Genomic DNA, 24787 nt, shown 5'->3' on the forward strand with positions numbered 1-24787 from the left:
TGCAGCGCCGGTTCGATCCATCCCCGGCTGCTCCCCGGCCACCGGAGGAGGGTCCCATATGGCGCAGACCTCTCCTGCCGCCCGCTGCTCCCCTCAGCAGTGTACTTCGGTCCTTCTGCCTGCTCTGCCCCCGCTCTGGCTCTGGTGAATTCTCTCACCCTCTCACACTTCTGACTATATGCAGTGCTTGTATAAATAAATAAATAAATCTTTTAAAAAATTATAATTGGGAAATAATCTGTTCAACCTCTGTAGCCTCTCCATGGAATAACTTTTCATTTTGACCATTCCCTGCTGGCTGCTGTGCTTTTCTTCTGACTCCTTCTTCACATATCTGTGGGCCTTTCCCTTGAAAGGAGTAAGAATTTTTAAATGAGCCTCCAATCCAATTCCGCAATGTAAAATATTGCCCAGAGTTACAGTCAAAGAAGAGGTGAAGGTGTGTATGTTGAGCTGAGCCATTAATAAATGGCCTTAAGATTTGAAGATACAGGGCCTCCCTGGTGGCACAACGGGTTAAGCATCGCACTATGAAGCTATCCGCAGCCTCTGCAGCACTAGTTCGAACCCCGGCCAGCCAGGGAGAAACCCACATGGTGAGGCAGACCTCTCCTGTCTTGCCTGCTGCTCCCCTCAGCAGTGGATTTCAGTCAGTCTGCCTGTTCTGTTCCCCGCTGTATCTCTGGTGAATCCTCTCACCCCCCGCATCTCGGGCCTGTACCCCAACTCTTGCATGCATAAATAAATATTTTTTAAAAAAGATTTGACGATACAAAAGTCATCATCATGAATAGAAATTGTCCAGATATTGACCAAGATGTCGCACTAAATAAGCCAGCTTGTGGACCATACACTAATAATGAGTTGAATCTAGCCATTTGGGAATTCTCCTATGTTGTCATATAATTTGCTGTATCCTCTCAGCTTTAGCAAGAACAGTGAGATGGTGGGAATACTTAATCCATGGTAATGACATAACAGTAAACAATTTCTTGCAAGTTTGATTCTTTAAAAATTGTGGGTGTTAGGCCTGTCTGGTGGCCTAGGGGTTAAGCTTCAGCACTACCACTGAGAAGGCCCAATGCAACAGCCTGAGTGGATCCTGGCGCAGGGAGCTGACCCACACGACACAGCAGACCTCCTCATCTTACCCACTACTCCCATTAGCAATGCATTTCAGTATATCCGCCTATTCTGCTCCCCACTCTGTCTCTGGTGAATTCTCTCACCACCTCCTTCCGCGCCCACCCCCCACCGCCCGTACCTCTGGCCTTCACCCCAGTACTTCTACCCAAAAATTTAAAAAAAAAAAAAAACCTTTAAAAAAATTGTGAATGTTTCATTAGGGAATTATAGATAAATAATAACTCATTGTTGCAAAAAGAAAAAGGTTAAAGTCACCAAGATTTGTTATATCAGGAGAATAACAATTTGTTGGAAGATGTTACCTTCTGGCCATGTGGGGGATATATAAGTGGCGTAAAAAAGTCATAACCTGCAGCATCAAGTACAAGATCCATCTCAGACCCAGCAAACAGCAGAGGCTGGGGACCCATTGGTGGTGCAGGTGCAACAAGACAAAATGGGGGACTCAGTCAGCAGCAGTCAGGCTTTGTCGTCAAATGAGTCTGATGCCAAACTAGAGAGGGTCTGTCCACCACCCAGCGCTGTTGGTCCAGGAAGCCTGGGCTGGTCTGCAGCCCTGGTCAGCAATAGGCGAAGCCTGGTGGGGCTCAAGGTTTAGTTTTGAAGTTTGGCTTAATCTGGCCCTTCGTTTGCTTTCTCCCCATCCATACATGAGGATTTCTCTTTATCTTTTTGATGCACCCCTCTTCCATCCATGTTGCCGCAGTGGCATGAGTTATGTTTTCTGACCGTGGATGCTATTTCATTATACAGGGTCATACATCACCTATATATGTACATACATGTATACATGTAATCCCAGCTTCTTCTTGATTTCCCACCTGTCTGGGGCATTCAGGTGGTGTCCATAGCTTGGCTACTGTAAATAGTGATGCAGTGGTGACGGGAGTGCAGGTCCCTTCACAGGAGTGTATTTATCCTCTGTAAGTAGATCCTCAGTGTAGAATTGCCGGGTCCAATTGCTGGGTCCACATTCACTCTTTTAAGAAACCTCAGTGCTGTTTCCATAAGGGCTGGCTCAGTCTATATCCAAAAATAATGCAGGACTGTCCCCTTTTTTCCATATCCTTGCCAGCACTTGAGTTTCTAGTCTTTTGGATATGGGCCGTTCTCTCAGGTGTAAAGCGTTTTAAACCAGGGGATCATAAAGGCACAAACTGTGGGCAAAAGAAATCCTGTAACACTCAGGCCAACACAAGGCTGTCTCTCACTGTGAAAGAAAATAATGAAGAAATTCAGGTGAATATACCTGAGCGTTAACATTATCAATGGTCCACTGCATTCTCAAGATGTCCTCCTGAAAGCATCCCCATCACCTAGTGCCAGCCTCTCTGCCTCAACCCCCACTGCAGTCCTCCAGGGTCTTACCTTTAGGGGCTGGCATACACTTCAGAGCCCTGTGTACTGCCGCTGCCCAGGGGAGAACACACAAAACTTGGTCAGAGATGAGACCACAGGAGGAACTGATGAGTGTAACTTCCCCATGGGCTCCATCTACACTGTCCCTGGGGGCTCAGGGATCAAACTCCTATCCATACTCACCTGGAGCCTGAGTGTAGCTTCTTCCTTGTCCACTTGTGAGAAGAAACATCATGTGAGACCAGGGAGCAGTCAGTTCAGAAGCCTAAAGGAATCTTCAAATCCTGCAGAACAGGGAAGTTTCCAGAATTGTGACTAAAGACCCAGGTCAGGACTTGGAAAATGAAGAAAGGAGGTGAGGGGGACTGGACCAAATACCCTTGAGCACCACACATGTGTGGATGGTTCTTCCCATTAACCAGTAAAGGCAACCAGTATTGCCTTGAAAGCCCCCTAGGACACCAGAGACTTGAAAGCCCCCAGGAGACAAGATCCCCCATTCCCTTCCCTACCCGAGCGTTTCTTCCTCCACATCACGGCTGCAGCCACCGCAGCTCCAGTGAGCACAGCTCCAAGGAGAGCCAGGCCAGCAGTGATGCCCGCGGTGGAGATGGAGGACTGAGGAGGGGGCACTGGAAAGGAAGGGAAGGGGAGACCCTGAGCCCCAGGTTTCATCTGAAAGAGTCCAGAAGGGCCCCTGATTTCTCTGAGCAAAATCTCAGTGCCCACATGATTCTCCTCACCCCATCTCAGGACTTAGGGCTCCAGTAGCCCCTCATGCTGCCCATGGCACGTGTATCTCTGATCCTCTCCAGAAGACACCAGCTCAGCCACCCACCTCTGGAAGGTTCTGTCCTCCCCCCACCATGCCTGGTCTCCACCAGCTCTGTGTCCTGGGTCAGGTCCTCCCCATCTCTCTGCCAGGTCAGGGTGATGTCCGCAGGGTAGAAGCCCAGGGCCCAGCTCTTCAGGGTGACATCATGGTCAGAGGAGGGGTGGAGGGGCATGTGTGTCTTTGGGGGATCTGAGAAGGGTCAAAAATTTACACTTTGGGTTTTTCCTTTCTGGACACTGAAGCAGCCTCACTGACCATCCTCAGAATGGACATGACAATTGGTTTGGAGGAAGGAAGCACAAAATCCAGAAACCAGCCTCGTCTGGGATAATCAGGTGAGAGCCCAGGGTAGGAGGATGCAGGTCTCCAAGAACACAGACTTTTGCTCCTGACCTGGCTGGAGGGTGAATGACACAGAAAGGCAGGAGTCAGATCCAGAAATGTTCTCAGACCAAAAACAAGACCTTAAAAGAGAATCTTATGGTTCCCAGGATGGCTGCTGGGTCAAAAAGATCAGGGAAGAATTATTTCAGGATGGCCTCCCCTCCCTCAGGAGAGACTGGATTCCTTAACTGTCCAGAAAAGTGGTGTCTTCTGGGCGAGTCTCTCTCTAGCACAGAACATGACACCCAGGGGGACTCTCCCTCTGCCCAGAAAGCAGCTGTTGTTCTGCCCATGATTCCATTTCCCTGTGGGGGCCAGGAGAGGGGAGGTCCGAGGCCTCGTGGCCCCTCTTACCTGCGCGCTGCAGCACCTCCTTCCCCGTCTCCAGGAGTCTGCGGAGCCGCGGGAAGCACCTGCTCTGCACACTGTGCCTGACGCGCTCGGCCCTGCCCGCCGCCTCCCACGCGCGCTGGGTGATCTGAGCCCCCGAGTCCGCGAGGTCCACATTTGTGGGAGCTTGGATGATCGTGAGCCTCAGCTATTCTCTCTTTGCCTTAATTATTCTTTGCTTTGAAGATTCTGTACCTCTCAGTGGGCAGAAACAGGGAAAGTTTGAGATAAGGAAACTCTCAGGGCAAAAGCCCTGGTGTGAGCGTCACATGTGCTGGAAACAGCGTGTGCAGAAACAGCAACAGGTGTGATGGTGAGAGCAGCATAAACACTGAGACGTTCCTTGTTTCTCCCTAACTCCCCACCTTGGCTGGGCCGGCTGGTGACGCGTCCCCCCCACACGTGTGCGTTCCCCGTGTGCCTGCTGCTGCTTTGGTCTTTTTTATTTTCTGTCTGATGCTAAATAAAAACGAGACTGCCCTTGGAGCTGGGCTGCCCCTTCGGGGTGTGGTCCCTCTAGTAAACCTGTTTCATGCTACCACCGCATGTCACAACCAGACAATTGGTGCCCCGTGTGAGGAACCGGGTGTGGGAACTGGGCCGACCTCTCCCAGCTGGACTCCAACAAAAGGGAAGGTGTAAAGCAACCAACCCATTCCAAGCAGGTTTATGAACGGTTCTAGCAGCCACATGCTCTTCGCCGTGGTTTGTAGTCGCCCCAACACTCCTCCGTACACTCCACTCCTCCACCCTTAACACCGCACTACCACACACCGCACTCTGCTGCACCACCCTTATAAATCAGTCTCTTAGCGCAGGTGTACCCACTTCAGGTGCCCGCCATCAGGCATGCACCCAGGATCACAGGGCTCCCTCATCCATCCTGATGGCGGAAGGGCAGAAAAGCCTGATACCTTGTACCTTACCCTACAGTCCACCCCCTCAGGGTTTTCTGCCATATAGTCCACGTATGTACAATTTTTTTTAAGCAAACATAAACAGCGCAGCCATGGGCCACAAAAGCAAATACATCACAAAATGACTAAACTTAATTTTCCTAGGGGCGGAAAGACAGAGAAGTTACCGGTACCAGCAATGGGAGATCCCTCCCATCGGGCAATATACATGCTAATTTGGCATCTGAGGACAATATTGTCGCTGGCATCAGTGGCCTTCCAGGTCGTGAGTACCACACTCACTTTGCCAGTGAAGAGGCATCAGTGGGTTCTACATGCAGCAGGAGTGGAGAGCTCATAATGGGCCACAGAGTTATTACAAATGTCCCCTTGAGGATTGCCCGCTGATCTGCCACTCCAGGGTGGGTAACACGCACCCGTGGCGGCCACTGCGCAGTCACCCATGGTTTTATCTGTAAATCGGCCTCCAGGCCACAACCCCAAGGTGCTAACAGAGCCACCCACAGCATGTGGGGAGCCTTCACTGTCCAGGGCCATTCCCAGTCCACAGTCTGCCCTGGGTCCACTCCACTTGGGGCTGGCAATAGGATGTTGCCCTGCTGTCCAAGTCCCGGTTTTAATAAGACGTCTGACGTCTTTATTTGTAATTGGATGGGAGCAGCAGCACGATGTAGCAATGCCTCCACTGGAGCCAGGCCGCCTCTCCTGCTCCTCTCATTCAATGTCTGCAACACCTCCCATAGACGTCGGCTCCACCCGGCCAGCGTCTGAGTGGGGGCAGTGGCTCTTAGTCCTTGCTTCAGCAGGCCATTATACCTCTCTATAATCCCTGCAGCTTTGGGATTATAAGGAGTGTGAAACTTCCATTCAACACCCATGTTCTTGGCCCACTGCTGCACCCGGGCTCCTGTAAAATGAGTCCCTTGATCGCTCTCCACTACCAGCGGACGTCCATATGCAGCACATAGGCGTGCCAGTGCTGCCAACACTGCCTTTTGGTCCACATGTGGAGCAGGGTAAGCTGCCAATAACCCGGTAGCAGTGTCCACACAGGTGACTGCATATTGTTGTCCATCGGAGCGAGGTAGTGGTCCAATGATGTCAATCTGCCAGCGTGTCAGGGGTACCTGCCCCCGCAACACCTGGCCTGTAGATGCAAAAGGTCTCCGGGGGTAAGTCCTAGAACATACTACACATGTTTCACATGCAGTCTGGATTTATTTTAAAGTTACAGGTAGACCCCAGGCACGCACAGTGGCCCACATTGTCTTCTGCCCTGCGTGGAGCAAGCGTCTGTTTAGTCACTGCGCAACATCCCGCCCTGGAGCAGTTTCAAGCCATCGAACCCAGGCTAGGGTATCTGCCTCATCGTTGCCTGGTGAAGCCAATGGGGCATGTCCTGTGACATGATAAACAGTCACCTGCTTCTGATGCCCCAGATCCCATAGATCTTTCCATAGGGCCTGGCCCCACAATGGCCAATGCATAACTGTCCAGTCATTTAGCTTCCACGTGGAAATCCACAGTGTCAGACCCCTGTACACAGCCCAACTGTCAGTACAGATTACTAGAGGGGAAGGCTCATGGGCTACCACCATCCATACTGCTCGCAGTTCAGCCCATTGGCTGCTCTGTCCCGTCCCGGTTTCAAACCAAATAGTGTCTGTTTCTGGGTGTACAGCCACCGCTGTCCAAGAGGCTGGCTGGCCCCGGCTGGAGCCGTCCGTATACCAGACCTCTGCTGGAATTGGTGCTCGACCCTCCTTGTAGGGACTAGCTTCAGGTTCGGCTTCTATACAGGCTTCTGAAGTTGGTTCCATACTATCATATGTCACAGGACCAAGAACCTCCTGCAACTCCACCCTTAAGGGGCTAGTTGACAGGGTGCAGCGCTGTTCTAAGTATGCTCCCCACTTCGCCAAAGTGGGCATTTGAGCAGTGCCACTATGGGGCTTTGTTGTCCAGTCCCGTACCCATCCAGCTATTGGGTAAGTGGTTCTCAGTGAGACAGGGGCTGTGGCAGTTATACTTTCTGTGGCTAGTAAGGCTGCATATACCACAGCTAACTGTTTCTCAATTAAAGAATACCTAACCTCAGCCCCCTTCCAGAGTTGGGACCAGAACCCAATAGGCTGTCGTAGCCTCTCTGATTTCTGCCAGAGTCCCCACCCGAACCCTTCCTGAGTAACATGCACATCAAGCTCACAGGGTCGGGCTGGGTCAAAAACCTGCAAGGCCTGAGCAGTCTTTATAGTTCGTTTGGCCGTGGCAAATGCTGTATCTACCTTAACTGACCAATCCCACCTGGCTCCCTTACGTATTAACATATACAAGGGTCGTAGGAGCTGGGCCATGTGAGGTATAAATGCCCTCCAGTAACCCAGCAGACCCAGAAAGACTTGCAGCTGCTTCACTGTGGTTGGAGTGGGGTAAACTTGAACTTTACCTATCACAGCTTCAGGGATAACCTTTGTCTTACCCGACCAGACAACTCCCAGGAACTTAACTGACAGTCCAGGCCCCTGCAGTTTGCTTTCGTTGATCGCCCAGCTGCATGTTTTCAGGTGTGTTAATAAGAAAGGTACTGCCTTTTCCAGATCTGTACGAGAGTCACTTGTCAATAAAATATCATCAATATAATGGTATAAACACACTGAAGATGGCCTTTCCCACCGGGCCAAATCTGCTGCCACCAGCCCGTGACACAGAGTAGGGCTGTGCAGGTAACCCTGTGGCAGCACAGTGAATGTCCACTGCCGGCCTTCCCAGGTGAAGGCGAATTGGTCTTGACTTCCTGGGGCTATATCTATTGAAAAAAAAAGCATTTTCCAGATCGGCTACAAAATGGTACATTCCCAGCTCGTGGCTCAGACGATCCATCAAATCTGCCACTGAAGGCACTGCAGCATGCAAGGGGGAACTACCTTATTCAGCTCACGATAATCTACTGTCATGCGCCAAGAGCCACCGGGCTTCTTCACCGGCCACACTGGCGAATTGTAGGGGCTGTGGGCAGTACGCACAATGCCCACTTTCTCCGTTTCTGATATTGTGCCTGTAATTTCTTTGTAGCCTCTGGGCAACCTATATTGCTTGGTATGAGTCACTCACCTAGGGACTGGCAGTTGTAGGGGCGGATGCTTAGCGTGTCCTCTCACCACTGCCTTTACCACTTGCACTCTAAGGCGTAACTCTCCGACTGTGGTCTCTAGCCATAAGCCACGTAGTACATCCACCCCCAGGATGTACTCCAGGATGGGCGATACATATACTTTATACTCTTTTGGGGGTAATCGCCCAATCCCCAGAGATAGTCTCACTGCTGTCACCTTGACACTCTGGCCTCCATAGCCATCAGTATAACAAGTAGACCCATGAAATCTTTCTGGATTTCCACAGAGCACAGTACATTCTGCTCCTGTGTCTACCAGAGCTAAAACCCTTTGCACATTAGTCGGGGACCAGTGGATGGCAAGCTCCAAATGTGGCCTCCGGTCCCCGCCCGTCCCCTGTGGACGGGTTCCTTGGCCCTCACCCTATTCAAAAGATATCAGACCATCACCCGAGGACAGGGTTGGCAGCAAGTGGTCTTCCAGGCGCAGGGCGCGTGCCTGAGGCCTGGGGCTTCCAGGCTCCCCCTGAGCAGCAGTCCTTCTCATGGGTGTGAATCTCTGGTCTTCTCGCAGCTGCTGTCATAATTCCAACAAATATGCATTGGGCTGTGCATCTATTTTAGTGCCATCTACCCCTGCTCTTATTAAATCCATCCACATTTGATTACAGGTGACTTTTATAGGTTCTGTGATGCCAAGAGGCTTCCTTGCCATCGTTGGCATTCCTTTTGACCTTTCAGAAACTACCCATATTCCTTTCTGAGAGCGCTGGCTCTCAACTTCGCCCAAGCTGGCTATCATTGTGGTGACGTCATGTATCTGACGTCCCACATAGGGTGCTAGTACTGCCATGAGGGATCCAAATGTAGATGAGGGGGCATTCTTTAATACCAACTCTCTCATCCCTGCTGTGAAGCGCTCATCGTCAGGACCACGGGAATTCACATTAAACATGGCCTGCTGCATCCCCAATTCCCAAAGGACCTGTATCAGCTCGGCGTACATCTGCCATCCGCTTATTGTGTCTGGCACGTGTCCTGCATCAGCCCATACTATCCGTATGGCAGCCATTATCCACTCCAGGAGGGTGTGGTCGCCTTGGCCATACCGCCTGCTGTTCTGCAGCCTCTGTCGCAAGGATGGGTGTGAAGCCACGGAGGCCAGTCTCTCCATCTCTTGTGCTGTGCAAATAATCCCATCCACCCCCAGGTCCCATAAACATAACAGCCAGGCTGCCAAGGGTTCCCCTGGTTTCTGGCGGAACTGTTTGCCCAAGTCCACCAGTTCCGCCTGGGTGTATGGTCAATAGGTAGTAAATTCTGTCATCTGTGGTGGGCCAGCAACCTGACCCCCCTGGGGCCATGGGTGGCTGCCGCTTCGTTTTCTGAGTCACCACCGGGCAGGCCCAGAGTATGGGACCAGCCTCCTCCTCCTCTCCAGAGGAGTCCGGCATCTCCAGGGTCACGGGTTGGTTTGCCATCAATGGTTGGGACTCGGGCAAAGGGCCAGCCTCCCTCTCCTCCTGTCCTGAGGAGAGGTCTGGCATCTCTGGAGTCGCAGGTTGGTTTCCCACCACTGGCTGCGATTCGGGCAAAGGGCCAGCCTCCCTCTCCTTCCTTTCTGAGCTGGAATCTGGCATCTCCGGAATGGTGGGTTGGTTTCTCCAAAATTCTCCCTCCAGAATCCTCAAATGTTGTTGCAGTATCCATATTTCTTCTCACATCTCTTTTCACATTTCATCACGTACTTGCTGGATCCTAGATTGCTCTTTCTTCCTGGACTCTCGCAGAGCTGTAAGAAATACCCATCCAACGGCTCCTGCCACCTCGCGGGCACTGCATCCACTCAGGGTTTCTTCTATTTCATACAGGGCCTGTTCCAACTGCCCCGGGGATCCATCTACCTCTGGCCATTCCTGGAGAGGTGCCCACTGGGCGAGGAGGTTGGCCACCGAGTACCATCTGCTCGTGGCCGGCCACCCAGCCATCCCTCCCCAGGTTCCAAAGGGTTTCGTCTGCGTAGAGCCGTCCTGCCTTGAACCGTCCTGCCGTCTACGCCAGTTGTAACGCAACCAACCCATTCTGGGCAGGTTTATCAACGGTTCTAGCAGCCACATGCTCTTCGCCGTTGTTTGTAGTCGCCGCTCTCCTCCGTACACTCCACTCCTCCACCCTCGACACCGCACCCCCACCACCCCGCACTCTGCTGCACCACCCTTATAAATCAGTCTCTTAGCTCAGGTGTACCCACTCCAGGTGCCCGCCATCAGGCATGCATTCAGGATCACAGGGTTCCCTCATCTATCCTGATGGTGGGGGGCAGAAAAGCCTGACATTTTTCTTTACCCTACAGTAGGGAAAGACAAAAAGAACAACAGTGACGCCATCACACCTGGTAGGGGCTGAAAAATGCAAACCCTGCACAGGTGCTGCCCAAGATGTGGACAACAGGCACCTCCTCACTGCCGGCCGGAATGCAAAATGGCTCAGTCACTGTGGAAGATCGTCGACAGTTTTTTTGAAAACCCAAAAACTTGACATACAGCCCAGAGATCACTGCCCCAGCTAGTTACACAACCAATTAGAAACTTAAATTTGCATAAAACCCTGCATGCATGTAAATGCTTATAGCAGAACACCTGTAAGTGTGAGCTGTCCATAATGACTTTCTTTCAAAGACAACAGTATCTAAAGAAATGGAAAAGATGGCTGACACCTGGAGTGGGGTGCGGGCATGCATAGGTGGGTACACCTGGGCTGAGAGACTGGGCTTATAAGGGCGGCGTCACGGGGATGCCAGCAGAGCAAAAGAGAGACCAGAGGAGAACCAGCAGAGGCCACGAGAGAATGCCCAGAAAGAGTGAAGATTTGCCAGGGACTAGGAGTCCTGGCAGCCTCCTGGAGCCCCAGCACTCCACCTGCCGTGTACCTGGTAAACTCACTAAAAGCCTGAAAAAGCCACTGAGGGTTCCAGGACTGCTCCTTCACCCGCCTGCTCAGATGATGGAGATCCTGCTCTGTGCCATTCCTGCCACTACAAGATGCTACAGGAAGTACAAGGAGGTGCAGACCAGAGGTGGGATGTGGGGATGGAGCCATTGCAGAGAATCGCTGCTCCTGACAAATCAGCCTAGTCACACTGTAGAAGTAATTAATTTAAAGACATGACAATTGCACAAAAGAATGAGCCCTTCCCAACCAGAACACTACCTCAGTGCCCTTTTTGCCTCGGGAAGATGCAGCTCTGCTCCCAAGGCTGCCTCTTTCTGGGACCTGACCTAACACACCTGCCCTCTTCAGGTGCAACAATTTCTGCCAAGTGTGTCTGCACAAGCATCTTATTCTTTCCGTGTGTGTATGTGTGTGTGTGAAAGGAGGACCCTGGTGAAACTTTTCTTAGATGTGATCCAAGAACCCCCATCTGTGACCCCAACACTTCTCCCAAACATCACTCCTCACCAGTGTCAATGTAGGGTAAAGAAAATATCAGGCTTTTCTGCCCTTCCACCATCAGGATAGATGATGGATCCTTGTCCTGAATGCATGCCTGATGGCGGGCACCTGGAGTAGGGTGTGGGCATAGGTAGATGGGATTCAGCTGAGCTAAGACTGTGCTTTTTAAGGGCGGCGTCACGGGGACGCCAGTAGCAGCAGCAGCAGCAGCAGCAGCAGCAGCAGCAGCAGCAGCCGCCGCAGCCGCAGCAGCCGCAGCAGCCGCAGCCAAAGCAGAAGCCGAGAAGCAGCAGAACGAACGCCAGAGAGTCCAGATAGAGTGAAGACTTGCTGGGGGCTGGGAGGCCTACCAGCCTCCCAGCCCCCCAGCCAGCACCCCTGCCTGCCATATGCCTGGTGAACCCCCAATAAAAGACTTGCAAAACTACTGAGGACTCTGACTCCTCCTTTACCCAGTCTGCATGGGATCAGAAAACCTGCACTGTGCCCAGTCCTGCCCTTACAACTAGCGTTAGTTGGCAGGATCCATGCAGACGGGTATTGAAGCCCTCTGAAGACCTGGAGGGACTAAGGAGAACAGACTGTATTCATGTGGGATGAGTAAACAAAGCGGAAATGGTGTGGGATAAGCAAGAACTGTACTACTTTTGCAATTTTTCTGTAAATCTAACAGTATTCTTTAAATGTTATTTTTTTTAATTCCCTCAATATTTAATAGGCTGTAGAAGGAAAATTTTTTTCTCTTTTCCAGTTTCCCCAGGTATCGCTGTCCAGGGACTGGAGACAGTGGTTCTGGGAGAAAAGCTGGAAGCCTCACACACAGGGGAGGCTCCAGGATCTCCTCTCCTCTGAGCCCTGCTTCTCTGACTCCTCACAGAGCTTCTCAACCCCAAGACGCCGCCCTCCAGGACCCCCAACTCTGCCCACCTCAGCCCCCGCCCCGTCCTGGCGGCTCCACCAGAATCCGGAGCAGCGCGGCAGCGCCCCCGTGTGGCCACAGGGCTGAGCACAGGCGCCCAGAGCCGCCCTTTCTCCTGCTCAGCCAGGCCCTCCCCAGGCTCCCTGGGCCCCCAGCGGCAGGACAGGGATCTGCTCACAAGGGGGCGCCCAAGTCCAGTGTCAGGTCAGAAGTCCCCAAATTTGCTTAGTTCCATGGACAAAGAGGCAAAAAACAGGTTTCCAGGTCAAAACAGCTGATTCCCAGATTATTGGCAGATTCCCCAAATACAGATGTTCCTTCAGTCTTGGATGGAACCTTGGACTCCAGGGTCTCTGTACTTTGTTTCTGCTTCTGCTTCCAGGGGTGAAAGCACCTCCTGGGAATTAACATTCAATTCTACCCAGGAGCCCAGGTCCCCGCCCAGGAAAGGACAAGGTTCCAGGAAAAAGACAAGGCCTGAGGGCGACCATCCATCCACATCTTGCAGCAGAGGGGGTGCGGGAGTGATCGGAGCTGGGGAGAGACATGGGGGAGCTGGTGGTGGTATGGGAAGGAAGGTGGAAGGGCTGCACCTAATAGGAACAATAACTGTGGAAAGATGACCCACAATGTAAGGAAAAAATATATATATTTAAATCATTCTTTATCCTTGATGGGCCTCCCTGGTGGTGCATGGGGTTAAGCACAGCACTGAGGAGATATCCACAGTTTCTGCAGCATGAGTTCGATTCCCCAGCCGGCCAGGGAGCTATGTACATGGCGCAGCAGACCTCGACTGTCTCACCCACTGCTCCCCTCAGCAGTGTGTTTCAGTCAATCTGCTGTTCTGTTCCCCACTCTGTCTCTGGTGAATCTTCTCACCCCCCACACCTCTGTGCATAAATAAATAAATCTTTAAAGAAAAATTCTCCATCCTTGAATGAGGGGAGGGCCGAGAAGAGCCCCCAGGGTATGGCTAGGAAGATGGGGAGGTTCCTGGAAATGAAACAGAGGATGAAAATGGGGCTAGGGGATGGGGTCCAAAAGGAGTTTTGGGGGAACCAGAGAGGACCGGGCAGGGAAGGGGTAGTATGAGGGACACTGTGAGGGGTAGGTCTCTCTGGCTGGGACTGGGAGAGTATAATGGCAGGACAGGACACAGTGCAGTTTTTCTGATCCCATGCAGACCGGGTAAAGAAGGAGTTAGAGTCCTCAGTGGTTTTTTGCAGGTCTTTTATTGGGGTTCACTATCCTGATGGCGGGAGGGCAGAAAAGCCTGACATTTTTCCTTACCCTACAGAGAGTCTCTGTCTCTCCTGGTGAGACTACAGAGGGGCTGGTGCTGTAACTGCCCAGTAAGTTACCTAAGTTCTGGGCCTTTCCTGTCCGTGCAGGGCTGGTGTGACTCAAACACGCACACTCAGGCTGATGAAGGAGAGAGAGGAGGAGAGGACAGATGGTTAGGAGGAGGCCCCCATTTCCTGAGCCACAACATCCTCCCCAACTCCCCAATGCTGGGGGATCAGGAAGCCAAGAGGAGGGCAGAGCAAGGCCTGTGTCCCCTGAGGACCAGGGGGCTGATTCTGGAGTTCCAGGGCCCCACTCCCTGCAGGCAGGTGCCGGAGTCCAGCTCCGACCAGGGGACTCTCGTCCCCGCAGGACGAGATGGTGTAGGAGGAATGGAGGGATGAGGGGAGGGGGAGATGAGGTAGATGAGGTAGTGAGGAGACACTGACACTTGACATCTCCCACTGATAACCTCAGCGGAGCTTTATTTATACATCAGAAATTATTTGATCATTACATCATGCAATCATGATTGATTTTATTTTACAGAGTTCAGAATTTATTAGTGATTATTAACAGTGCACAGTCCTTTTTTAATTTTCCCAGTCTATGATTAACTCGGTTACATTAACTCGGTTACATATTTTCCTAGGTGATGAATGTTATTCAGAAAATAGAAACAGGTGCTACACACAACGTGATTAATGCGGTCAAGCTCGTAACTAAAACAAGGCTAAGCAGGCATTGTAAAATCAAGGGCGGCTTCCTATTTTCTATATAGAACCAAGGGGTCCCAGTATTATGGGAACAGTATGTGGGGTATATTTCTTGGACCATTTCGCCTCCCGGGGTGCCTCAGGGCCTTCTCTAGTGGGGACTTTAGCCGGGCTTGGTTCCAACAGCTCTATCAAGGGTGGCTTGTTAAAGAACTCAATGTTACTCATGGTAACTGAGTTACAAATTGGAGGACATGGAGAATTATTGGGAACCGTTTCACTATCAATTGTGTTGGAAGGCTCATTTCTCAAACTACTGAGGTGTGCACTGCCAAAAGTGGCATTGATGCCAGCACGCATTGTGTTATTCTGAAGCTTATAGAAAATTTCCATGGTGTAGGGTAAGGAAAAATGTCAGGCTTTTCTGCCCTCCCTCCATCAGGATAGATGATGGATCCTTGTGATCCTGAATGCATGCCTGATGGCGGGCACCTGGAATAGGGTGTGGGCATAGGTAGATGGGGTTCACCTGGGCTGAGGCTGGGTTTTTAAGGGCGGCGTCACGGCGATGCCAGTAGAAGCCAACAGAAGCCGAAAAAGAAGTAGCAGAAGCCGAGAGAGAAGCAGAGAACGCTGGAGAGCCCAGATAGAGTGAGGATTTGCAGGGGGCTGGGAGGACTGCCAGCTTCCCGGCCCCCCAGCACCCCTGCCTGCCGTATGCCTAGTGAACCCCAATAAAAAATATACAAAAACCACTGAGGACTCTGACTCCTCCTTTACCCGGTCTGCTGGATCAATGAAAACCTGCACTGTGTCCTTCCTGCCGCTACACATGGTTTCAATAACTGCCACAAACAAATGAAAGGAAGTAGCAGGAGCCAGCTATGGAGTTTTCTGACTTTTCAGAAATTTTCCTCATGCCCGGACCTTGTCAGACAGCATGGGTAGCATGGGCTGTGCCATTCTCCTGGTGATTCTGTTCCCGGACGCCTCCCTTATAAGCCCTGTCTCAGCCCAGCTAAATCGCACACCCTACTCCAGGTGGCCGCCATCAGGCATGCATTCAGGACTGCAGGGATCCATCATCAATCCTACTGGCAAGAGGGAAGAAAAGCCCGACAATCATTTACTCTACACACACTGACCATCACACACACTGACCTGCAGCCTGAGTGTAGCTTCCTCCTTGGCCTCCTGTGGGAGGGAGCATCATGTGAGACCAGTGAGAAGTCAGGCTATGCAGCCCTAACAATCCCCAAGTCTGGACCACAGGGAAGTTTCCAGAACTGTGACTGGACTCTTATGGCAGGAACAGGAAATATGAAGAAAGGAGATGAGAGGGGACTGGACCAACTGCCTCCTGGGCCTGCCCTCAGCAGGGACCTTCCCCTCCTCTGCCATTTACTGGAATCAGGGCCCATCACCAGAATTATCAAGGGGGAAACTGTGACTCATTTTCAAAAATGCTTTACAAAAGAGGGTTAGCAATCACCTCCAGACTTGGCAACACAAGTGTGTGGATGATTGTAGGGGAAGTGTAGGGTAAGGAAAAAATATCAGGCTTTTCTGCCCTACTGCCATTAGGATAGATGAGGGAAGCCTGTGGTCCTGAATGCATGCCTGATGGCGGGCACCTGAAGTGGGTACACCTGGGCTGAAAGACTGAGTTTATAAGGGCGGTGTCACAGGGATGCCAGCAGAAACTGAGAGAAGGCCAGAGAGCCCAGAGTGAAGACCTGCTGGGGTCTGGGAGGCCTGCCAGCCTACCGGCCCCCCAGCGCCCCTGCCTGCTGTGTACCTGGTAATCCCAATAAAAACCTGCAAAACCACTGAGGACTCTGACTCCTGCTTTACCCAGACTGTTGGATCAGAAAACCTGCTCTATGCCCTGTTCCTGACCCTACAGTAAGTAAAATCTGTATCAAGCTTTTCGCCTTCCCGCCATTAGATTAAATGCATGCCTGATGGTGGGCACCTGGAGTAGGGTGTGGGCATGCATAGGTGGGATACACCTGGCTGAGAGTCCACTTACAAGGGCGGAATCATGGGAACACCAGGGGAACAGCAGAACCACCAGAAGGAGAACAAGTCAGAGAGCAGTACCAGCAGAGAAGCAGAGGCTACTAGAAAACGCAGGACAGTGCAGAAAGAGTGAAGACTTGCTGGGGTCTGGGAGGCCTGCCAGTGTCTATCAGCCTCCTGACCCCACCACCCCGCACCACTGCCTTTCCTGCACATGGTAAACTCACTAAAAGCCTGAAAAAGCCACCAAGGGCTCCAGGACTCCTCCTTTACTCCTGTAGGGTAAAGAAAAATGTCAGGCTTTTCTGCCCTCCCGCCATTAGGATAGATGATGGATCCTTGCGGTCCTGAATGCATGCCTGATGGCGGGCACCTGGAATAGGGTGTGGGCCTAGGTAGATGGGATTCACCTGGGCTAAGACTGTGCTTTTAAGGGCAGCATCATGGGGACGCCAGCAGAAGCCAAAAGAGAAGCTGAGAGAAGGCCGGAGAGCCCAGAAAGAGTAAAGACTTGCTGGGGGCTGGGAGGTCTGCCAGCCTCCCGGCCCCCTAGCGCCCCTGCCTGCCGTGTACCTGGTAATCCCAATAAAAACCTGCAAAAACCACTGAGGACTCTGACTCCTCCTTTACCTGGTCTGCTGGATCAGAAAACCTGCACTGTGGCCATTCCTGCCCTTATATCCCCCCACTTCCTTCCCTATCTGAGCGCTTCTTCCTCCACATCAAAGCTGCACCAGTGCAACTCCAGCGAGTGCAGCTCCAAGGAGAACCAGGCCAGCAATGATGTCCACAGCGGAGTCGGGGGGCTGAAGAGAGGGATCTGGAAGGGAAGGGGAGACGCTGAGCCCCAGGCCTCATCCTGACCCTCTGAAGGTCTCCAGAAGGATTCTTGATGCCCCTGAGAAGCTCTGTGCCCACATCCCCCTCCTTACCCCAAGTCAGGAATCGGGGCTCCAGCAGTCCCTCATGCTGCACATGGCACGTGTATCTCTGCTCCTCTCCAGAAGGTACCTCCACAGACACCCACTTCTGGAAGTTTCCATCCCCCCCAGGCCTGGTCTCCACCAGCTCCAAGTCCTGGGTCAGGTCTTTCCCATCTCGCTGCCAAGTCAGGGTGATGTCCGCAGGGTAGAAGCCCAGGGCCCAGCACCTCAGGGTGACCTTCTGGTCAGAGGTGGGGAGGCGGGTCACCTGTGTCTTTGGGGCCTCTGAGGAGAAGGGTGAGAACTTACACACTCTGGGTTTTTCTCTCATAGACCCTGAAAAACCCTCCTGTGACCATCCTCAGAATGGACAGGGCAGTGGGTTTGGAAAGAGGAAGCACAAAATCTAGAAACCAGCCTGGTCTGGGGAGTCTGGGATAATCTCTTGTTCCTTAGAAAGTTCTAGAATTAGGTGACAACTCTGGATAGGAGGACGCAGTTCTCTAAGGAGGAGAGCACAGACTTTTGCTCCTGACCTGGGGACTCACAAAAGCAGAGTCAGATCAGAAAAATGTCCTCAGACCAATAACAAGACCTGAGAGAAAAACTGATGGTTCCCAAGAGGGCTGCTGGTCAAAAGGATCAGACGAAGGGCGATGTCAGGGCTGGTCTCCCCTCAGGCTCAGAGGAAAACTTCTGAGGAAAAGTGGGGTCCTCTGGGGAGTCAGGAAACCCGGGGGCTCCTCCTCCCCTGACCAGAGAGGGGGCGCTGCTGTGACCCTGACTCCACCCTCCCCGCGGTGCCGGCCTGAGGGGGGTGGGAGGCCTCGCGGCCCCTCTTACCTGAGCGCTGCAGCGTCTCCTTCCCGTGCTCCAGGTACCTGCGCAGCGACTCCCTGCACTTGTCCTCCAGGTAGTTCCTGAAGCGCTCTGCTGCTCCGGCCGCCTCCAACTTGCGCCGGGAGATCTGAGCGACCGTGTCCGCCGCGGTCCAGGAGCGCAGGTCCCCGTTCAGGGCCAGGTAATCGGCGCCATCGTAGGCGAACTGACTGTACCCGCGGAGGAGGCGCCCGTCGGGCCCCACGTCGCAGCCGTACATCTCCTGGAGGGTGTGAGAGCCTGTCCCCGCCCCGTCACCCCGCGTCACCCCGAGGTCACCCCGCGGTCACCCCGCCCGCCCCCGCCGAGAATAACCCGAAACTGACGCGGGAACCTCGCGGGGAACGTCCCGGGGCTCGTCCCGGGTCGAGGGTCCGGCGGGTCCCCCTGCCTCGGGGGACGCTCGGGCCCGGGGTCTGGGGTCCCCGCCCGCCCGCGGGGGTGGGGTCGTGAGCGCCCCGAGCCCGCCCCGCTCACCGGCCGCGCTCTGGTTGTAGTAGCCGCGCAGGGCGCGCAGGTTCACTCGGAACGTCTGTGCGGTGGCCTTTAAGATCCGCGTCTCCCCCTCCCAGTACTCAGGCCCCTCCTGCTCCATCCAGGGCGCCCGCGGCTCCATCCTCGGCCCCGCCGCGTCGCTGTCGAACCGCACGAACTGCGTGTCGTCCACGGAGCCCACGGCGATGAAGCGGGGCTCCCCGGGGCCGGGCCCGGACATCGCGGTGTAGAAATACCTCAGGGAGTGGGAGCCTGGGGGCGGGAGGGGTGACATTGGCTGAGCCTCCTCCCTGCGCGGTCCGGGGGAGACGGGGCTGGAGGGGAGGAGGTGAGGGGGCTCCTGAGATTGAAAAGGGGCAGCGGATGAGAAGGCTGGAGGCTGAGAGGGACAGAAAGGGGTCAGGGCAGGGTGGGGTCAAGGGGGACAACAGGGTCAGCAGTGGGGGAGTGGAGTCTTTCCTGGGTTCTTGCCCCTCCTCCTCAGTGGCCTTTTCTCTCCAGAGCTCGCACTCACCTGCCCAGGTCTCTGTCAGGACCAGGGCCCCTGAGAGCAGCAGCAGGAGGGTTGGGGGCCTCATGACGGGTGCTCTTGAGGTCTGGGGAGACTCTGAGTCCACACTGGTGGCAGCTGTGATGCTGGTTGGAGTCTTTGGAGACCTCCAGGCAATGGGGAGTGAGAACTGGGGGTGAGTCACCAGTATTCAAAGGACTTGACACCTGTTGTGGGAGACATGAAATGGTGGGGAGGTGAAGAATCCCCAACAGTAACCTTCCCAAAGCCTTCCCTACCCCAAGCACAGCCCATAGGGCTGAGACCCTGAGAACCACACCAGATACCTGGGACTTTGCCGCCCCCTCCTCTCCTGCTCCAAGGCCTTTGTCACACTGTTGCCTCCCTGAGTCCTGGCCAGGGACTGGGGCAGCGATTTTCAAGCTTTTTTGTTTCAAGATCTCTGCAGTTTTAAAATTAGCCAGGACCCCGGTATAAGTTTAGGAGGTTATAGCTCTCAGTATGTACTACATGACGAATAAAAACAATTTAAAGATATTTCCATTTAATTTAAAATAATATTAATAACCCAATGTGTGTTCAAAGTGTCTTAAAGAAATGTAGATATTTAATGAAAATAATCAGGGTCATGCGTGGATCTTTTACAGCTTACATTTTTGCAATTATTTTCCTTCTCTGTCTCACTGGAGGCATGTTGGATTGTCATAATTTCTCCTGCATTTACTCTTTGTTTTGGTCGGTCAATGAAAAACTATACAGCCTCTCTGAAATATGTGAAAATAGCATTTTAAGTACTTTTCACATAATTGTGACTATTTAACTTTGTTCCACCTCTGCAGTAAATTGAAACTATACATGTGGTGGTTTTTCAACTGTTATTTGCAAAGTGAGTGGTAGAACAGTATCATTGAATGTTTTCTGTTATATTAATTCCATAGGCCTCTATTGATTATTAATCTTGTACTAATACATGACGTTAAAAAGTGATGCATTGTCTTATCAGGTTATATGATCTTTATGTTAATTATTCGAGAATCAAATTTTGAAAATCAAACATGTTTCATGTTCCAAAAATCCCCAAGGAGAAGTAAGTGGCTACTGGAAGTTGTCAAGTTTATAGTGATGGGACACAATTTTCCACTATCTGGTTTTCACTTGGAGCTTGTACTTTATCAAGGCAGTTAATTACTATCAGTTGTCAACTGTCAGTTGATTTTCTTAAAGGGACAGCTCACATTCACTTTCTAGAAAGTGTGTACAGATTAACCAAATCTAAATAATGACAGTGTTTTGTCATTCACCCCTTCAAGTAAAGTTGGTAGTACCCCCCTTCCAAAAGGTCTAATTCTCCTTATACAAATTAGTTTCCTTGGCACATAGTACTTTGGATTGTGGCAGAAGTGACTGATATGTGCTCTATGTCATCAGAAACTGGGTTTACTTTGTGTCCACATTCTTTCTGTCAGGCTTGAGGAGATGCTTTCTGCTTTCCTGAGCCTCCCTGGCTAGGACCCCGCAGCCCTTCATACTGGACAGGGTGGTCTCTTTCCATGTCCTGCTCCCTCCTTCCTGCTCCCTCCTAGGCAGCCCTTCTCCTCTCGGCTCAGGTGCTGGACTTGCCTGTGGAAGGTTGACAATGAGAGGTCATCACCAAACTTGAGGCCTCATTTCAATGCTTTTCTATTTCGCATTGTTAACAACAGCTGACAGTGTTTTTTACTCCCTCCTGGCTTGAAAATGCTTTGTTTGTAACATTTTTATTTATTTATTTTTTAAAGATTGATTTGTGCATACAAGAACTGGGGTGTGCGGGAGGGTGAGAGGATTCACCAGAGACAAAGCAGGGAGCAGAACAGGCAGACTGACTGAAATACACTGCTGAGGGGAGCAGCGGGCAAGCCAGGAGAGGTCTGCTGCGCCATGTGGGTGTCTCCCTGGCCAACCGGAAATCAAACCTGCGCTGCAGAGGCTCAGGACAGCTTCACAGCACTGTGCTCAACTGGCTGTGCCAAGGGGAGGCCCAACATTTTTATTTTGATAGTGAATACAGTTTATATCCTAAGAAGTGTACCGTATGTATGTGTGTATACGTACACACACACACACACACACACACACACATCCTAACCAAAATAAAGCAGGTCTTCCTAAATTTTGAAAGGGACGTGGTCGTCAGGCTCAGCGCAGAGCTGAAGGGCTGGGCTCCGTGTCTGCTCTGGACAGGGCCATCACAGCCCTTCCTCCCTCCTCAAGATGCTGTTCTCTGTGGTGCCCACATAGGGTCTCCCCCCTTCTTTACTGGGTGTGGGCATTCCTTACTATATTGTCAGTTCTAATGCCTTTTTTTTTTTTATTTGTTTGTTTTTGTTTATACATGCACTGGGTAGAGTCAGAAGCGCAGGAGGGTGAGAGAATTCACCAGAGCCAGAGTGGGGAGCAGAGCAGGCAGAAGGACCGAAGTACACTGCTGAGGGGAGCAGCGGGCAGCAGGAGAGGTCTGCGCGCCATATGGGACCCTCCTCTGGTGGCCGGGGAGCAGCCGGGGATCGAACCGGCGCCGCAGAGGCCGCTGGCAGCTTCGCAACCCAGCGCTCAACCGCTGCGCCACCAGGGAGGCCCTCTAATGCCTTTTTTAAAAAAAAAGATTTATTTATACAAGAACCGGGGTACAGGCCAGATGTGCAGGAGGGTGAGAGGATTTACCAGAGACAGAGCGGGGAACAGAACAGGCAGACTGACGAAATACACTACTGAGGGGAGCAGCGGGCGAGACAGGAGAGGTCTGCAGTCCATGTGGGACCCTCGCTGGCCAGCTGGATGGAACCGGCGCTACAGAGGCTGCAGACAGATTCACAGCAGCGGTGCTCAACCTCCTGGGCCACCAGGGGAGGCCCAGTTCTAATGCTTTTAAGAAGGTGGTTTTGTATCTTATATGTATCTCACATTTTTAGCTCTTTTCAGTGGGAAGGTGTCCATCCATCCAGCCCACCTTTGTCAGGTGGAAATTCTAAGGCAAAATCATTCAGTGACAAGATGACGGGTTCTAGAGTAGAAGGTCAGAGCCTGAGAACATGTGATTGAGGAGGAAGTGCCAAGTGTTTGATAAGTGTCAGGTATTGTGTAATTTATTTTTTATAATAAATGATTTTCATAATAACTAATATTTGCTATTCACGATCACACAGATGATTCATAAATACTCAAGAACATACACAAATACGTAAGTCACATCATTCTCAGTCAACCAAGTCGCCTCTACTCTGAATCCACTATAGTCAGCAACTTCTCATTTTCTCCCCAGAAAAGTCTATGTATGCATTGATGTGTTAGGTCTGTAAAGAGTTTGGACCACAGACAAGAAGAATATATTTGCAAAATATGACTAAAATAATACATGTTTTAGAATATGCATGTAACCCTTAAAATTCAACAAGGAACAAATAACTTTCTAAAACTGAGCAAAACTCTGAACAGTTTCCAAGGACTACATTGATGGCAACTAGGCATATGAACAGAAACTCAACATCATATGCTGACATATGTAAATGCAAGTGCAAATTAAAGCAACATGGACAAGCAATGCACACCTATTATATGGCCTAAATCCAATCCTAGTACAGCAGCCCCCCTTTATCCACATGGGATGTATTCCAAGACCCCCAGTGGATACCAGAACCGCGAATAGTATGGAGCGCTCTGTATATGAAGATTTCCCTGCACATACATACATATGATACATTTACTTTATAAATTAGGCACTGTGTGAATAATAACTTTAAAACAGGACAATCAATCACAACAATGTACTGTAATAAAAGTTGTGTAACTGTTATCTCTCTCTAAATATCTTATGAAAAAAAATTTAACCTAGTTTAATTTCGGGAAACTGAAGCCTTGGAAAGTGAAACCTCAGAAAAGGGGTGACACTAGGCACCAGGTGCTGATCAGGATGGGGAGCAACAGGGACCCCCATTCACTGCTGGAGGAAATACAAAATAATACAGTCACTATGGAAAAAATAATAACTCATTCTCATTAAGTGAAACACAGAGTTACCCTAAAACCTGCTTATCACTCCCCTGATTATTTACCCAACTCACTTGAAGACTTGTTCACACAAAACCTGTACAGAAATGTTTATAGCAGAGCAGCCTTTAAGTGTGGGCTCCACATGGTGACGCCTTCCAATGGCTGCTGTGTGGAAAGGGACACAGGAAAGAAAGAACTTCTCAGGGAGGAAGTGGAGACCCGTCCTCAGCCAGGGGGGTGTAGGGGCAAGATGGGCACCGAACAGGTTTTCTGATCCAGCAGATGGGTAAAGGAGAGTCTTGGAGCCCTCAGTGGATTTCTCAGGCTTTTACTGAGTTGTTACATATAGAGCAGCAACCAGGTACACGGCATGTAGGGGTGCCCGGGAGCCAGGAGACCGGTAGGCCTCCAATCCCCAGGCAAGGCTTCACTCTGGGCTTCTCTGGCCTCTTTCTCTCCTCCTCTCTCTCTTGCTTCTTCTCTTGCTTCTGCTTCTCTGGTGACTATCTCCATACCCCTCCCATGGCACACAGAAGTAAATAAGATATTTTGCAACAATGTAACAACTGTAGGTGCCCAATCAGGCAGGGCAACCCTAATGGTGGGAGGGCAGAAAAGCCTGAAAACCATTTACCCTACAGTAGGGAAGGTGACATCATCAGTGAGGATCAGGTGCAAGGTGACTCTAGAGGATGCTGTGCTGAGAGTGGCCCTTCATGTTTGTTTTTCCCCCAACCCCATCACCTCAGTCAACCAAACTCAATTTTTTTCTTTGATTTCCTCATTAACCTACAGATTTTTCAGCAGCATGTTGTTCAGTCTCCATGTAGTGGGCAATCTCCTTGCTTTCTTTTCATGGTTTATTTCTAGTTTGATATCTTTATCATCTTAGGAGAGACTTGGTATGAATGCAGTCTTCATGTATTTTTTTAAAAAATTTATTTATTTTTGCAAGAACTGGGGTATAGGCCAGAAGCGTGGGAAGGTGAAAGGGTTCACCAGAGACAGAGAGGGGAGAACAGGCAGACAGACTGAAAACACTGCTGAGGGGAGCAGCGGGTGAGACAGGAGAGGTCTGCTGCACCATGTGGGTAGATCCTTGGCTGGCCGGGGATCAAACTGGTGCTGCAGAGGACTTGGACAGCTTCACAGCACTGCCCTCAACCCGCTGCACAACTGGGGAGGCCCAATCATGTATTTTTGATGTTTGTGTTGTGACCCCTTGTGTGGTTCATCCTGGAGAATGATCCACTTGTATTTAAGAAAAATGTGTATTCAGGTTTTTTTTTTTTTTTTTTTTTTTTGAGGGGGTAGCAGTGTCCTATAGATGTTTATTAGTTCCGTGTGATCTAGATTTTCTTTTAGAGCTATTGCATCCTTGCTTATTTTCTGTCTTATTGCTCTGTACCT

The 24787-nt window shown here is 51.3% G+C and overlaps 1 protein-coding gene across 2 annotated transcripts; it reads right to left on the reverse strand.

Moving 5' to 3' along the window:
* Positions 1-98: 98 nt before the first annotated feature.
* On the reverse strand, positions 99-19466 carry LOC119251986 (class I histocompatibility antigen, Gogo-C*0202 alpha chain-like). Of its 2 annotated transcripts, XM_054698482.1 has the most exons (7): positions 19352-19466; positions 18820-19089; positions 18307-18582; positions 17473-17748; positions 3018-3137; positions 2689-2789; positions 99-2356 (listed from the first exon to the last, which is right to left on the reverse strand). In XM_054698482.1, the coding sequence occupies exons 1-6, from the start codon at positions 19413-19415 to the stop codon at positions 2758-2760; spliced, it is 1038 nt and encodes a 345-aa protein (XP_054554457.1). In that variant the 5' UTR covers positions 19416-19466; the 3' UTR covers positions 99-2356; positions 2689-2757. The 2 variants fall into 2 exon arrangements, with proteins under 2 accessions (XP_054554457.1, XP_054554456.1); XM_054698481.1 differs by lacking the exons at positions 99-2356; positions 2689-2789; positions 3018-3137 and adding an exon at positions 17211-17360.
* Positions 19467-24787: the final 5321 nt, after the last annotated feature.

This window comes from Talpa occidentalis, unplaced genomic scaffold (assembly GCF_014898055.3).
Source record: "Talpa occidentalis isolate TD23 unplaced genomic scaffold, MPIMG_talOcc4v2.1 talOcc4.2, whole genome shotgun sequence".
Lineage (NCBI taxonomy): Eukaryota > Metazoa > Chordata > Mammalia > Eulipotyphla > Talpidae > Talpa > Talpa occidentalis.